The sequence below is a fragment of the Meles meles genome, unplaced genomic scaffold (assembly GCF_922984935.1).
Source record: "Meles meles unplaced genomic scaffold, mMelMel3.1 paternal haplotype, whole genome shotgun sequence".
NCBI classification, from domain to species: Eukaryota; Metazoa; Chordata; class Mammalia; order Carnivora; family Mustelidae; genus Meles; species Meles meles.
Window position 1 is genome coordinate 232528 of NW_025721131.1, and position 13579 is coordinate 246106.

Sequence of the window (13579 nt, forward strand, 5' to 3'; positions counted from 1 at the left end):
GGGGACAACACCATGTGGGGTTGGAAAAAATATTTTGATAAACTGATTGCAATGGGGGGATGAAGCCCTCAAAGAGCATGCTTGAGTCAGGACACTTCTTTGCTCCCCTGTCTTCTAAAGTGTCTGGGTGAAGTTAAAGTCATGATGTTAGTTTTGCTGACTCAAATACACTTGGCTAAAGCCAAGTTGCTCACGACATTTGGGGCTGGGGGGCAGATACTGCTACCCCCAGTCTTTTCATTTTCATCCTTTCCTGCTCAGCTCTTGGTCTCTCTTCTCAGTGAATGTAGGACAGTAGTCTCATCCCTTGTAAAATGCTGGTATAAAGGTTGCTAAATTATCAGTATGATATCTGAGGAGCCCTTTTCTCCATTTATTACATATTTATCGACTACTTTCTTTTTGCCAGTCCCTCTGATAGGCATTGTAGGAAAAGGATTTGGCACAAGTTTCTAATCTTTTTCTTTTTTAAATTGATACTTAAATTATAAAATAAAGACCAGATGCTTCAGAGGATATAGGCTTTTTTTTTTTTAATCAGAGTTGATTTTCCTTCTATTTCATGTTATTCTTATTGCTGCTTTTGAGATTTCTCCGTTCATCTTGCCTCTCTGGTGATCATACCTGACCTCCTTCTCAGAGACTGACTGGCCATTGTCACTGGTCGGGTATTATAGCTAAAAGTGACTGAGCAATCACTTGGTTAAAACATGACAGTTTTACAGGCAGGAAAACTAGCATTCTGAAATCAACCCAAAGTTACATCACTAGTCAGTGGTGAGGATGTATAGAACCCGGTTGTCTTCAGGCCCTGCTCTTTACAACACAGCACAACACCACAATTCAGCTACAACACAACTCCTTTTATAAGCAGGATTGATCTGTGTATCTTTTTGTCTGTTATTTATTTATCCATCAGTCCATTCATCCACCCATCTGTCCATCCATCCATCCATCCACCTACCCATCATTTATTCCTCCATCTCTATCCTATTTCTTTTTCCTCAGACTTTAGAGGATAGTACATAAAAATTAATTTTAAAGGTATGTATTTAAAACTTATTTTGGTTTCTATAACTAACGTGATACGAAAATACTTCTCTTTGTCTTCTGTCAATGTTCTTTGTGATTTCACAGGCTCATCTCAGAGAAAGAAGGTATAAAGACAGGCTTTCAAAAGATTTTAGCAGAAAATTTTATGATAGAAGAAAATTTCATGGCTCCAGCTTTAAAAAATTGCGATTAATTATTTTTATTTCCACTGCAGAACTGCATGCTACTTGGAGGACGGAAGAATACAGATGTTCCCCTGGAAGGATATTTAGTAACACCAATACAAAGAATTTGCAAATACCCTCTCCTTTTGAAGGTATTTTATGTGTTTATTTCACTGTAGTATTTTCCTTGTATCTGCATATTTTGCTGCATATTTTGCTTTAAAATGTTTTTCTTTTAAATAATCTGATTTTCTAAAAAAAGGGCAGATTATACTTACTAGGGAAAATAGCTATTTCATCACATATATATGGATTAGGAAACAAATCTTTTAGGAAAAGAGACTTTTTAGTGCTCTTTGTAGAAAACTTATCCGTTTGAGTTTCATTTAGAGTAAATGCATTAGTTTCAAGATAGATCCCATTAAATACCTTATGACAAGTTTATATTGCATATTGTCTACAGGGTTCGTTATCTTAAGTAAATCCACTATTGTTGTATTTTTTGACTTCCCCTTACACTGGTCTCCTCTTGATGCTAATGAACTTAAAGTGAAAGTTACCTAATTTCACAGTTTGGTTTTTGAATCAGTATTCAGGGAATGTTGTGGGTCACATGGGACAATAAATGGTAGGATGTAGAACGACCGTGCTAAGCAAATACTGCCTGTGGATGCATTAATAGTCATAGGCCATTGTCTCATTACAATGACTAAAAGTGTTACTGTGAAATACACATTTTAATGTGCTAATTATGCTTGTACTGTAAGAATATGTGAATAGATTAGAATAGCAATTCTGGAAATGGTGCTTCTTGGAACTAGAACAGCAGTTTGGGTTGGCGGTTGAGCACAGGAACTCTGAGTTCAGATCCTAAGTATTCTGCTTACTATGACTGAACACATAACCTAACTTCTTTTTTTTTTTTTAAGATTTTATTTTTATTTATTTGACAGACAGAGATCACAAGTAGGCAGAGAGGCTGGCAGAGAGAGAGAGAGAGGGAAGCAGGCTCCCCGCTGAGCAGAGAGCCGGATGCGGGGCTGGATCCCAGGCCTCTGGGATCATGATCTGAGCCGAAGACAGAGGCTTTAACCCACTGAGCCACCCAGGTGCCCCCACATAATCTAACTTCTTAAAGCCTTGGGTTTTTATTAATGAAGCAGAAAAAATGATGATGAAATTGTAGCGTATGTCTGCAAGGATGTGTATAATGGATGTGTATGTCTGTGTATGTGTGTATATACATATATACATACACACATATGGAAAATGTATTACATAAAAATAGTAATTCAACTTTTATGCAAATCATTTAGCACAGTATGTACTCCGTATATGTTAGTTATTATGTACTCCGTATATGTTAGCTGCTATTATTCATATATATTTGATTCTGATTTATCTTAATAGATGAACTACTGCTTGCTCTCTAAATTTTTAAAATATTTCAATATGTTATGCACATATCAACTGGTGTTCTTATTGATTTACTTTTTGAGAAACAAATGTAAGGAATTTGAACTTAAAAAAAATTTTTTAACTACAACTTCCATGAGTTGCATAATTGGGTTTTTGTGTAAAATTTCTTTGAAAACAATTTCTCCTTATTAAAAAAACAAGTCAAAATTGCTTGCTTAAGCCACAGAGGGAAGCTAACATGGGGATCTTCAGTTTTGCAGACCTTTAATATGGTCTTCAGTTCAGTAAGATTGGGGCAAACGTGACTCCTGTCTTTCTGAGAGTCCTTTCAGACTCTTGACTTGGTGACTCAGATCACGTCAGCTATTCCTGGCCCTGATTTTGGAATCCCAGGCATTTGTTTGTTGTAAGAGTCAGAAGGGATAGTGCTATTAAGAGAAGGATATCATGCTAAGTAGTTGTTCTAAATCACTTCTGGATGGGGATGACCACCAGATAGGGTTGGCTGATCTGACCTCTCCTAAGATAGAACAATGGACACATCCTTGCTTAGGAAGAAAAAGATCAACTCAGAGCTCCTTCGAGAAGTGGAAAGATGACATCTTTCCCCTTCTTTGGATGATTATCTTCACAAAGAAACATGAAGAAACTATTTATTTGTGTAGTAGATATGTTGGTGTTGATAATTTTGTTGTTGTTGTACCATTGTGCCTATAGTCTCTTTGATTTTGGTTGGTTTTATTTATTCGGAGAAAAGCATTAGGGGTTAGGCTGTGTGTTATACAATCTATCGGTCATCTTTGTGGAACTTGAAATTATTGGCATGGCCAACCAGTACAATGTTGATTAAAAGTAACTGACAAACGATTAGTACTACTCATTTTTCTTGCTGTTTCACATTGTCTACATTCATGTCTCAACTTCACAGATACGCACTGGCACAATTCCATAGGACCTCAAATCACAGTCTGCAGACTGACTTGACCACTTCACATAATTTACAAATACTTCTGCACTTTAGAATTTTTAGAGAAGCCAGCATATCTCTTTTATGGATTTGTGATCCAACATAAGTTTTTAAATCTTGTCTTGGGAGTGATGTAATGTGCACTCTTCTGGTGCTAGCCCTGCAGAACGGAATGTGAACATACTGAATGCAGGGTCAAAGTTTATGGCAGAAGTTTCAACAGCAACAGACCTCAAGAGAGTATAACAACTGCATAGTTTCCCATTGGATGTTAAGAATGAAGAAACTTATTTTAAAGACTTGCCCCAGGATTTCTGTAATTGTGTTAGTTAATGTGATGATGGCAACTGTAGTAAAGAGACAAATGACTAATGAAAATCAATGTGGTCACAACTGTCTAGACAGTGGGTGAAGATGTTTAATTTCGTGCTTCTAAACAAAACCTTTTAATATATTTAAAAGATTAAAGATCACGCTTGCTCTGATATCCTGAATGGACAAAACCATAAAATGCCAAAAAAAAAAAAAAAAAAACCCAAATCAAAACAACAACAAAAAAAGCTTTGGAGAGGCCTATGGCAATTCATTCACTGTAGAAAGTGAAACTGAGTTATTGGTGTAAATAGCATAAATTGCTCCGTTAGTGATGGAGTATCATGGAACTTGTAAGTTACTTATTTTGCTAGAGTATAAGACATCATTTAAAAATTTTGCTTTACTCATGGCATGTTTTTGTAGTTTCTCAAAAGTGTTTTAGGAAATAAGGCATTGAAATTATTTTTGAAATTATGGGACATATTTATTTAAAGACTTACTGTTCCGCTAAGACTCTAGGAAGACATACAGAGTTCTATTTCTGTTGGAGCAGAGGTCAATCTTATAAACAAATTACATGCTGCAGGTGAGATATTTGACAATTCAAAAGGAGAAATCTAATTTAGTTTTTAAAACAAAATAATTTTAAGGCCAAAAAATTAAAGGAGCTGCAAAATGTGTGTCAGGGTAACGTACATTCATTGATCTGAATTTCAGTGGAGTTTGTGATGTCCCTTCTGAAGGTGGCTCTCACGATCTCTGCAGTTCTCATTTCCTGGTCATTCTGAACCTGCTATACCAGAAAGCTGAAGATCAAAGGGCGATTAGGTTTTTTTTGTGTATAAACAGGAGTTGCTGAAGCGGACTCCAAGGAAACACAGTGTCTACGCAGCAGTAATGGAAGCCCTCCAAGCCATGAAAGCTGTCTACCCCAACATAAACGAGGCCAAGAGGCAGATGGAGAAGTTAGAAGTTTTAGAGGAATGGCAGTCTCACATTGAAGGCTGGGAGGTACATTTACTCTACTCAACAGTGGAGCTTAAAATAGTTGTGTTATGTCTTATGCTGCATGTAGAATTGTTGACAGTGGATGGAGCCATAAATGGTCATTTTCCCAGATAATGCCAGAGGGCTATAACCATTTCTGCAAAGTGCTGTCATTATTATTTTTAAATCTCTTTAGAGTGGCAAGTTAATTGACTTAACGTCAACCTGAAAGCTTTGTCATAGAGCCTTCTGATGTTGTGTGGGTTATAAGCTTTGGTATTTCAGTATTTGTGCATCTTGATTATCCTTTTCCCTGCCTACCTTTGATCAATAAGTACATAGCCTGAAACCTGGAGAGAGTAAGGAAGGGGAGTAACGCCCCGTATGTGTTCTATGATACTGTTATTTTCAGATTCTAAATTAGGTGTTTGATGATGAATTTCATGTTAAGATCACTTAATCTCTTAAACTGCATTTCTTTGCAATTATTTCATCATTTCTAAGTGAAGAAACTGTCTTATGATGTGATTTTCAAGGTCCATTCAAGATGAAAAGTCTTACGGATTTATGACTCATTAAAGAAAGATTTTTTTAAATGATAAAAGAAGCAAACAAAGAATGATATTCAGACTCTGTTATATGTTTTCATCCATGGTAACTTTGAATCCTTGTTATTTCATGGGGTTGGAGCCCTGTGTTATTTTAGTGCTATATAAAGCATAAACTGAAATTTTGTCTTTAAATTGACTTAATTGAGATGAGATGAGCTTTCAACCGGGATCATTTAGTTTTATAAAGTAAAGAAATTAAGACATTTTTTAAAGGGATAGAGAAGATTTAAAATGTTTCCAACCAAATAATGTTTTCACACAAATTCGATAGAATTGCTTTGTATCTTTAGGACCTTATAATTGACTGATTTGTTTCATATCTTCAATATGTTGGTTTCCATTTAGATCTAAAATTAAATCCATTCAAAAATTATATCCATTCAGATTTGCAAAGAAACCTCAAACGTTGACCTCTGGGAATTCACCAGTTTATCCACCCTTCACCATGAAATTTTCAAATCCAGCTAGGATGGAAGTTTTCTCTTCATCTATATTCTTTCATTTCAAGTGTCCAGGGGGACCTCCCATTTCAGCATGAATGCTAATTATTTCAGTCAGTTAAAATGGTTGTGTGTTTTGCAGTTGATTCATGATGATAATTCCTTTCTTGGGGAGCGCTTGGCCTGCTGGGTTGAGGAAAATGGACTGAAGTTTGCTTTTGTCGTTCTGTTGTCACGCGAGCATTGGAAGAAAAACTGAACATGCTTTAAACTGCAGGGTTTCTCATTGATATTTGCCAGGCCTTTTCCCAAAACAAAACCTCACAGGTTCTTCTCGGTACTCTAGGGGAATGGAATCTGTCATAATTTTGTTCCTCCTCATGTATATTCTAAAAAAAAAATGTATCTACTGCAGAATTAAGAGATTCTTTAAAAAGTTGATATTTCTTGCTCTGGGCATGGCAGTTACTCAGAGGAAGAATGTGTGTGGATCATGTTCCGTTACTTACAGCCCCTAACAGGGGGTGCCTCAATCTCACCAGCGCTCTCTGTTTACAACAAACAGTTGAAGTGCAAGAGGAAAATGCAGCATCGGGACAGAGGAAACTGGCTGCAGGAAATCAGATATTACTACAGTCCCAGCAGGCACAGAGGAGATCATATGAGTTCAGGTCCCAAAAAAGGGCAGTGACGCAGATTCTATTGGAGTAGGATTTGAATATAATTGCATAAGACACAGCCAGGCTACTTTGGGGGGTTTTGGGACATTGAGGGAACGGAGCTTGGAGGAATGCCCAGCTAACTGGTTGGCAACTTTTGATAAGAACATGATTCCTCATCTCAGTCCACCAGCTTGGAGAGAGGGGGAAAGCTCTTACAATACTCACACCTGGTCTGTTCCTGGAAGCTTTGGAGAAACTGCTGATAGGACTCCCGATTTGTCCAGGAGAGAGGGGTAGTCTTACAGGATGAATGCAGGCCCTGGGAGGGAAGGAGGATAGTTACAGAGCTTTCTCTGAATTGCAAACAAAGATTACTGCTCAGCTTGCAGAGAGCTTTGTGTATGTTTAGAGTAGCTCTCGTGGGATTAGGACACCGCCAAGGGCAGATGTCAGGTGGCAGGCTGGCCAAGAATGGAGAGTTCCTTAAAAAGCCTTTGAGGTGAGAAGTCTTGAGCTAAGAAGGCTGGGAAACAACTCCCTGTCTAGTTCCTTCCCCAAGCTCCTGCAGACCCTTGAGGACCACCTGAGGGATGACACCCTCACTCCAGTAACTATAAAATTTCTTGAATGGGATCTGAATTTGATACAGCATGAATTAGCATTGTTTTCACCTTAGGTGGATTATTTATTTCATGTAAGTCACTTAATTATCCAGTCTTATTTTCTCATTAATCAAATGAAGGCTTTTTATAGTAAAATCTGTCTGGTATCTTGCCTGTCTAATATTTTGTGCTATAAATTATCGTTACATTCCTTTATGTTGAATTTAGGTAAACAAGTGATTGAAATCTATGGTCCCAAATTAGATAACACAGAGGTGAAACATGATTTTCTGTAGTCCGGACTCTAACCCTTACTTTGGGGATGATATATCAGACCTCTCCCACATAGTATGTGGATTATTACAGGAGTCAAACGAAATAAGTGGAAGTGCTTTGAATACTGTAAAATCCTATGCAAATGAGAAGTATTTTAAAGCTCTGGTTCAATGGTAGGATTTTTACCGTTGAGAAATTCCTATTTGTCTAATACAAGCTCCTGACTACTGAGGGTATTATATCACTTCACTTAAGGTTAGATACCTCCAAGTCACAGAAACTAAAAGAAAAATTAATTTTAAAAGATATGGAGTAGCTCACAGAATCAGTAGAAAAGCTACACTCTCAAGGGTGTCTAGGCAGCCAAAACTGGTAGGTAGGTTCATCAGTGCCCTGAGTAAAATGGATAGACTCTAATAATGTTTTCTACCATTTTATTACATCACTCAAGATTCAAGATCAAAATCTAAGATTCCTGTAGTCTTGCCTAGGGGAGGACAGAGGTCCTTGTTGGCCAGTCAGCCACTTCCCTTTTGAGGAAAGGCTGATCTTCCATTGTATGCAATCTTGGTGAGCCCTTAACCGTTGGCTGAGGTTTTATAATCCCCATTACACAGATTTAAAAAGTGAGGGCCCATATGATTTACCCCAAGTGCTTATAGCTAATGGATGGCAGAGTTTAAACCTATATTCCTTGTCACCGTGTAATATTGTATCTACTCAGAAAAAAAATTAAGCTAATTCTTTAGATTACGTTGATTGCTTGCCATTTAGAAGTAAATTTACTATAGAAATTAGGTGTTTGTCATCATTTACATAGTGACTGCCATTACAGAAGATCTGTAGTTTAATTGCTCAGATTTGAAGTTCTGCCTTTTATTAGTCTAATTTATGATATCTCAGTTTTATGTCTTCTCCAACATTCAGAGCATTGCACAGGATATTCTACCAAAGGTAATTGTAGGGCAGTGATCAGTGTGCTTGGAAAGGAAGTTCATTAGTTGTTTAATCAGAGTCACTGATTCATTTCATAGAGCAGGACCAGTCGCCGTCTTGGTCTGCTTTTTGGCTGATTGATAGTATTGTAATGGTAACTCTAATCTTTGGAGTCCTAATGAACTCTGTCAACAAGGGAGTATCAAAAAGCATTATATCACTTGGTAATTCAGCTTTATATCCGTGATAGCCCTGTTTGGAATAGACCTCTCAAATCTGAAAACAATCATATTCAAAGATAAGAGGGAGAATTATTAACATATGAAGGTGCTGGAAAAAATGAGATCAAAATAGTTACTGCATTTTATGAAATAGAAACAGAATAGAAATTTGACACCTCTTGGCTTTCTGCGTGGAGAAATATAATGGCACAAAACCGTTTTAACATCCATTTCCTGCTTTTTATATATGATTGTGTCTGACAGTATATTGACTTCAAGTCATGTTCTCTTACTTTATGAGTCTAACAGACGTTGTGATGAGAATTTTTTTTTCTTTCTACAAGGTGATTTGGTAGATACAAATTTGTCTACTGCCTTGAGACAGAATTGATTTATAGATGGCTCTTGTTACTTAAGGACAGGTGGTTTGGGAAGAAGGCCATTGAAAGTCAATCTATGTAGAAAGGGAGCAGAATTTCCTGAGTGGGAGGGGGGAAGGTTGATTGGGACTTCATTTCGATAAAACGAACATTTATGTTATTAGTTTTATCTAATAGATGACAGAATCTAGGTTAAAACATCAGTTAATAAATTGAATCTCAAAAAGAGTGAACCAAATGCTGAATATTGCTGTGGGACATACATTTTATGACAGTCTATGATAAAATGATGTGATATTCTTCATTTCATGTTTAACTTTTCTAGTAGATTTAAAAGGTTTTTTGAAAGAATATTCAAATGCTTCATTCATTTTCTCGAGACACTCCTTTGATACTGAAATCATTCTCTTATGAGACGCTCACCTAGTTGTCATTCTTGTCAATTTTCTTTTCTTCCACAGTGAGTGGGTCTAGCTCTTGTTAGATCTTCATCTGTCAGTGCTTTGTATATGATTGGGGGAAGTTTCAGGGCCTCCTGTCATCCTCCTCCTTTGCCAAGATTATGCCTTCTCTCTGCAGTCTGCATTTTTCCAGTATTGACATTCAACATTGAGTTGACAAGATGAATGGGGTAGACTCTGGTGTTAAGCAGGGAGCGCTGACAGTGGGGTCAGATAATTAGTGACTAGTTTCCTATTATAGTGATTTTTTGCCTCCTCATAGCTGCAAAGAATCAGTAATGAACCCTTCCATAACATATTAAGAGAACTTAACATAAAAAGATTTACCTTTCAAATAATCCAGATGTGGTTTAGCAATAGTATTTTCATTGGGTCTTTTTCAGAGGTGGGGCTTTGTTCTATTGTTGCAGTGCTTCATAAATCATTTTAATGTTTGAAGACACACTGGAAATTAGAAAAGGGGCCATAAAATAAATCCACACGCTCCTGTCTTTTCTGGGTGTTGTCATTTTCTGAAAGCATACTTTGTCACCTAACTTGTGTCCACCTATGGAAATTCATCATATTCCACATTAAATTAAATTACATTAAATTCTGTAATGGCACTTCGAATTTACTAGTCTTTCATGTATGCTGACTATATAATTCACACCTGACTATACCTCCAATTCATAGAATCAAAATTATTCAGCTTCTTAACAAATGAGATTCTGAATTGTCACCATTTTCTGGCTGGATCTTGACCATGAGACACCCACAGTGGGAAGAGGAGCCATTGGTGAGGAGGGTTGCCAATATGGACTGCCACTGGGTCCTGGCTTTAGTGACTGAAGTCATGGGAGGGTTGCCAATATGGACTGCCACTGGGTCCTGGCTTTAGTGACTGAAGTCATGGTTTGCTCCATCCATTTCAGACTGATCTTTTCACCCTATCAGAAGGTGATACTGAAATGGTGTACTTTGTATGTCTGACAAAGAAAATCCCTAACGAGTGATTGAAACCTGAAACCATGATATGGAGTGAACTATATAGTTAATGATAAACAAATAATCATACACACACAGCTATCTCTAAGAGTGTTAATTCAGGCCAGCTCTCATTTTGTTGCTACTCTGTTACTGCAGTGATCACACTGCATTTAATTCTATGCTTTCATATCTGTTTCTTCCACTAGAATCTGGAACAGGGGTCAAGTCCCAAGCCTTTGCACCTGCTGGGACCAAGGTGAAGGAGGAGGGATGAGATAGGTTTCCACAGACTGGACTAGAAAGAGAAGCTTTTGGAAGGAGAGGCACTGGATGAGTAGATTCCCACCCATGGTGCAGTTATTAATGGGTGGTTACTTCTCCCCTTGAACGGCCACTCAGCCTCCCTTTCCTGATTTAATAAAAGTGGTCAGGATTAGAACCATCCATGGAACGTCCTTGCTGGGGCTTTGTTGTATTTAGTTATATATATATATATATATATATATATACTTCATCACAGGTGTGATTTTACATGATAAATGTTGCTTCTTAAAGGGAAATGCATGTTAAAAAGGATAAATCATCTAGATGAAAAAAGTACATTATTTTGGTTATTTTTTAAGGGATTGCTGAGACAGCAAAAGTCTGAATCATATGGGTAAACACATTATTTAAAAATATCTGTACTGGGGCGCCTAGGTGGCTCAGTGGGTTAAAGCCTCTGCCTTCGGCTCAGGTCATGGTCTCAGGGTTGTGGGATCGAGCCCCACACCGGGCTCTGCTCAGCAGGGAGCCTGCTTCCCCCCTCTCTCTCTGCTTGCCTCTCTGCCAGCTTGTGATCTCTCTCTGTCTGTGTCAAATAAATAAGTAAAATCTTTAAAAAAAATCTGTATTGAATATGTACATATACATATTACATTATGGGCAATAGCTTTCGGATAGTCCAAAATTAATGATTTATAAAAGCCCTCTTATTTTTTTTTAATACTTTATTTATTTGACAGAGAGAAATCACAACTAGGCAGGCAGAGAGAGAGGAGGAAGCAGGCTCCCTGCTGAGCAAAGAGCCTGATGCGGCGCTCGATCCCAGGACCCTGGGATCATGACCTGAGCCGAAGGCAGAGGCTTTAACCCACTGAGCCACCCAGGCGCCCCCCTCTTACTTTTTAAAATAATTCTTTATACCTTGCCTTCAAATGTTCGTTTATGACTCTATGATATATCACTGTACTGTTAAAATAGCTTATTTTAATGGGCAATATTTTTTTTCACAGGCACATGAAATTCCATCTTTGTAAAAGTATTTCTATAGGGTTTTTCCCATAGTGAAATAATCTGCCGCCTTCAACATCTACTTGGTGACCCATGAAAGACTGTACAAAACTGATCTAACCAAACATCTTTCCCTTTCTTTTATTTTCCTTCTTCCTGTCCTCCCACCATATTTCTTTCCTCCTTCCTTCCTTCCTTCCTTCCTTCCTTCCTTCCTCCCTTCCTCCTTTTCTTCCTCACTCCCGTCTCCCTCTCTCCCTCTTGCTTCCTAAAACTTTACAGAGAAGCCTACTTGCTAGAGATTTATACCAGGAAAAAATGTTTAACACATTGTTTGGCATGTTATAGAAATGTTAAAACCCTGACTTTAGTATTCATCTAGAGAAAAGTGTTTATCATACATGATTGTTCAATGACTAAATATGGAATTGCCAAAGAACAGATTTCTAGATTTAAAAATTAGCATCAATTTTCAAAATGAAGATAAAACACTAACTAGGTTATGTAACATTACTTAGGTATAATTGAATATTCACCAGTGATGAAATATACCAGAGGTGACCATGTGGTATATTTGCGACCATGGTAACATGATCAATGCCTATCTACCCTGGGACTAGGAAGCAGTCAGGACTACCTCAGGCAGAGACCTGTACTCACCTCTATCTCCCTGTCAGCAGGGTTGCCATAGGATCACTTGAGCACCTGGAATCAGGTACTCAAAGCCTCCAAGGCAATTTTACTTAGAGTGTTCCACATGCATCAGCATTTACTGGAATGACGTGGGACCTACCCCAGCTTTACTCAGTTTCAATCTCCGAAGGTAGGACCAGGGAACCTGGGAATTTCAAGAAGCATATCAGGTGTGTCTCCCAAACTCTAACCTTTGAGACCCATTGCCCTAGAGGCTTTGCTGTCTTCTGATGATCTGCCTGGCTTGTTTTACTGCTTTGACATTTTTTATATTCTAGTTCACTTGCCTGATGTTGTCATTTTGATAGACTTTAGTGCTCCTGACTCTTACCTAGTAATCTGATGTTCATAGCCATACTATATTTCAATTTCTTCCATGAATTTTGTAGCTTGACTTCTTTATTTCTAACCCCAGAAGCTCTCCTGGGATTTCTAGGTAAATGAAAAAAAATTGCATGTAATTTCGAAATATCATACATTTCATTTACTTTAAAGATAAAGTCATGAGGGTTTTGTTTTGTTTTCTTTTGTTTTAGCTACAGAGAAAGGTAGATTTATCATGTAAGCAAGGGGAAAATAACACAACATTATTTTAAAAGAGACGCTTATTAAGTGTCTACTTGTACAGGGGATGGATTTGAAGTGAGAGGCATATCATGACTATACAGAAGATGGTATATACACTTGGTCAAATTTTTAATATTTCTAACATTGTATGTCTCTGTAGTTAAGAGATTCTTACTGATTTCTAGTTGCCATTGTCCTAGTAATAATGCACAGATTCAATCATGGTAAATCAAGGGCACAATGGTTCTTCTTGACCATTTACAGCTTATACACATGGTATAAAGAGAAATGCTATAGGCCATTCATTTAGAAGGAGTTTTTTTAGACAAATGTGTATGTTCAACACAGATTCCTTTAAGTGTGTAAGCAGTCCTCTGGGATTTATTTAATGGACATTTCATGTGACAGTAGTAGTTTACTATTATCTAATACTATTACTATTCTACTCTGGTAGAAGATGGTAAAGGTACCTAATGTACTGATTCTTAAAGCTGGCTGTTAAATATTAAAGACATATCATTACAGGGATAGAAACGTCTTGGTAGGATTTAGTAAAATATAATAGGAGTGATGTTATGTTTATA

At 37.4% G+C, this 13579-nt stretch overlaps 1 protein-coding gene across 1 annotated transcript in view; it reads left to right on the plus strand.

The window, feature by feature from the left end:
• The window catches only part of LOC123936015 (phosphatidylinositol 3,4,5-trisphosphate-dependent Rac exchanger 2 protein-like), a 53264-nt gene that overhangs the window by 17692 nt on the left and 21993 nt on the right, over window positions 1–13579 (plus strand). The window contains 2 exon segments of the mRNA XM_045996816.1: window positions 1268–1369; window positions 4768–4929. Coding sequence (XP_045852772.1) covers window positions 1268–1369; window positions 4768–4929 — 264 coding nt within the window.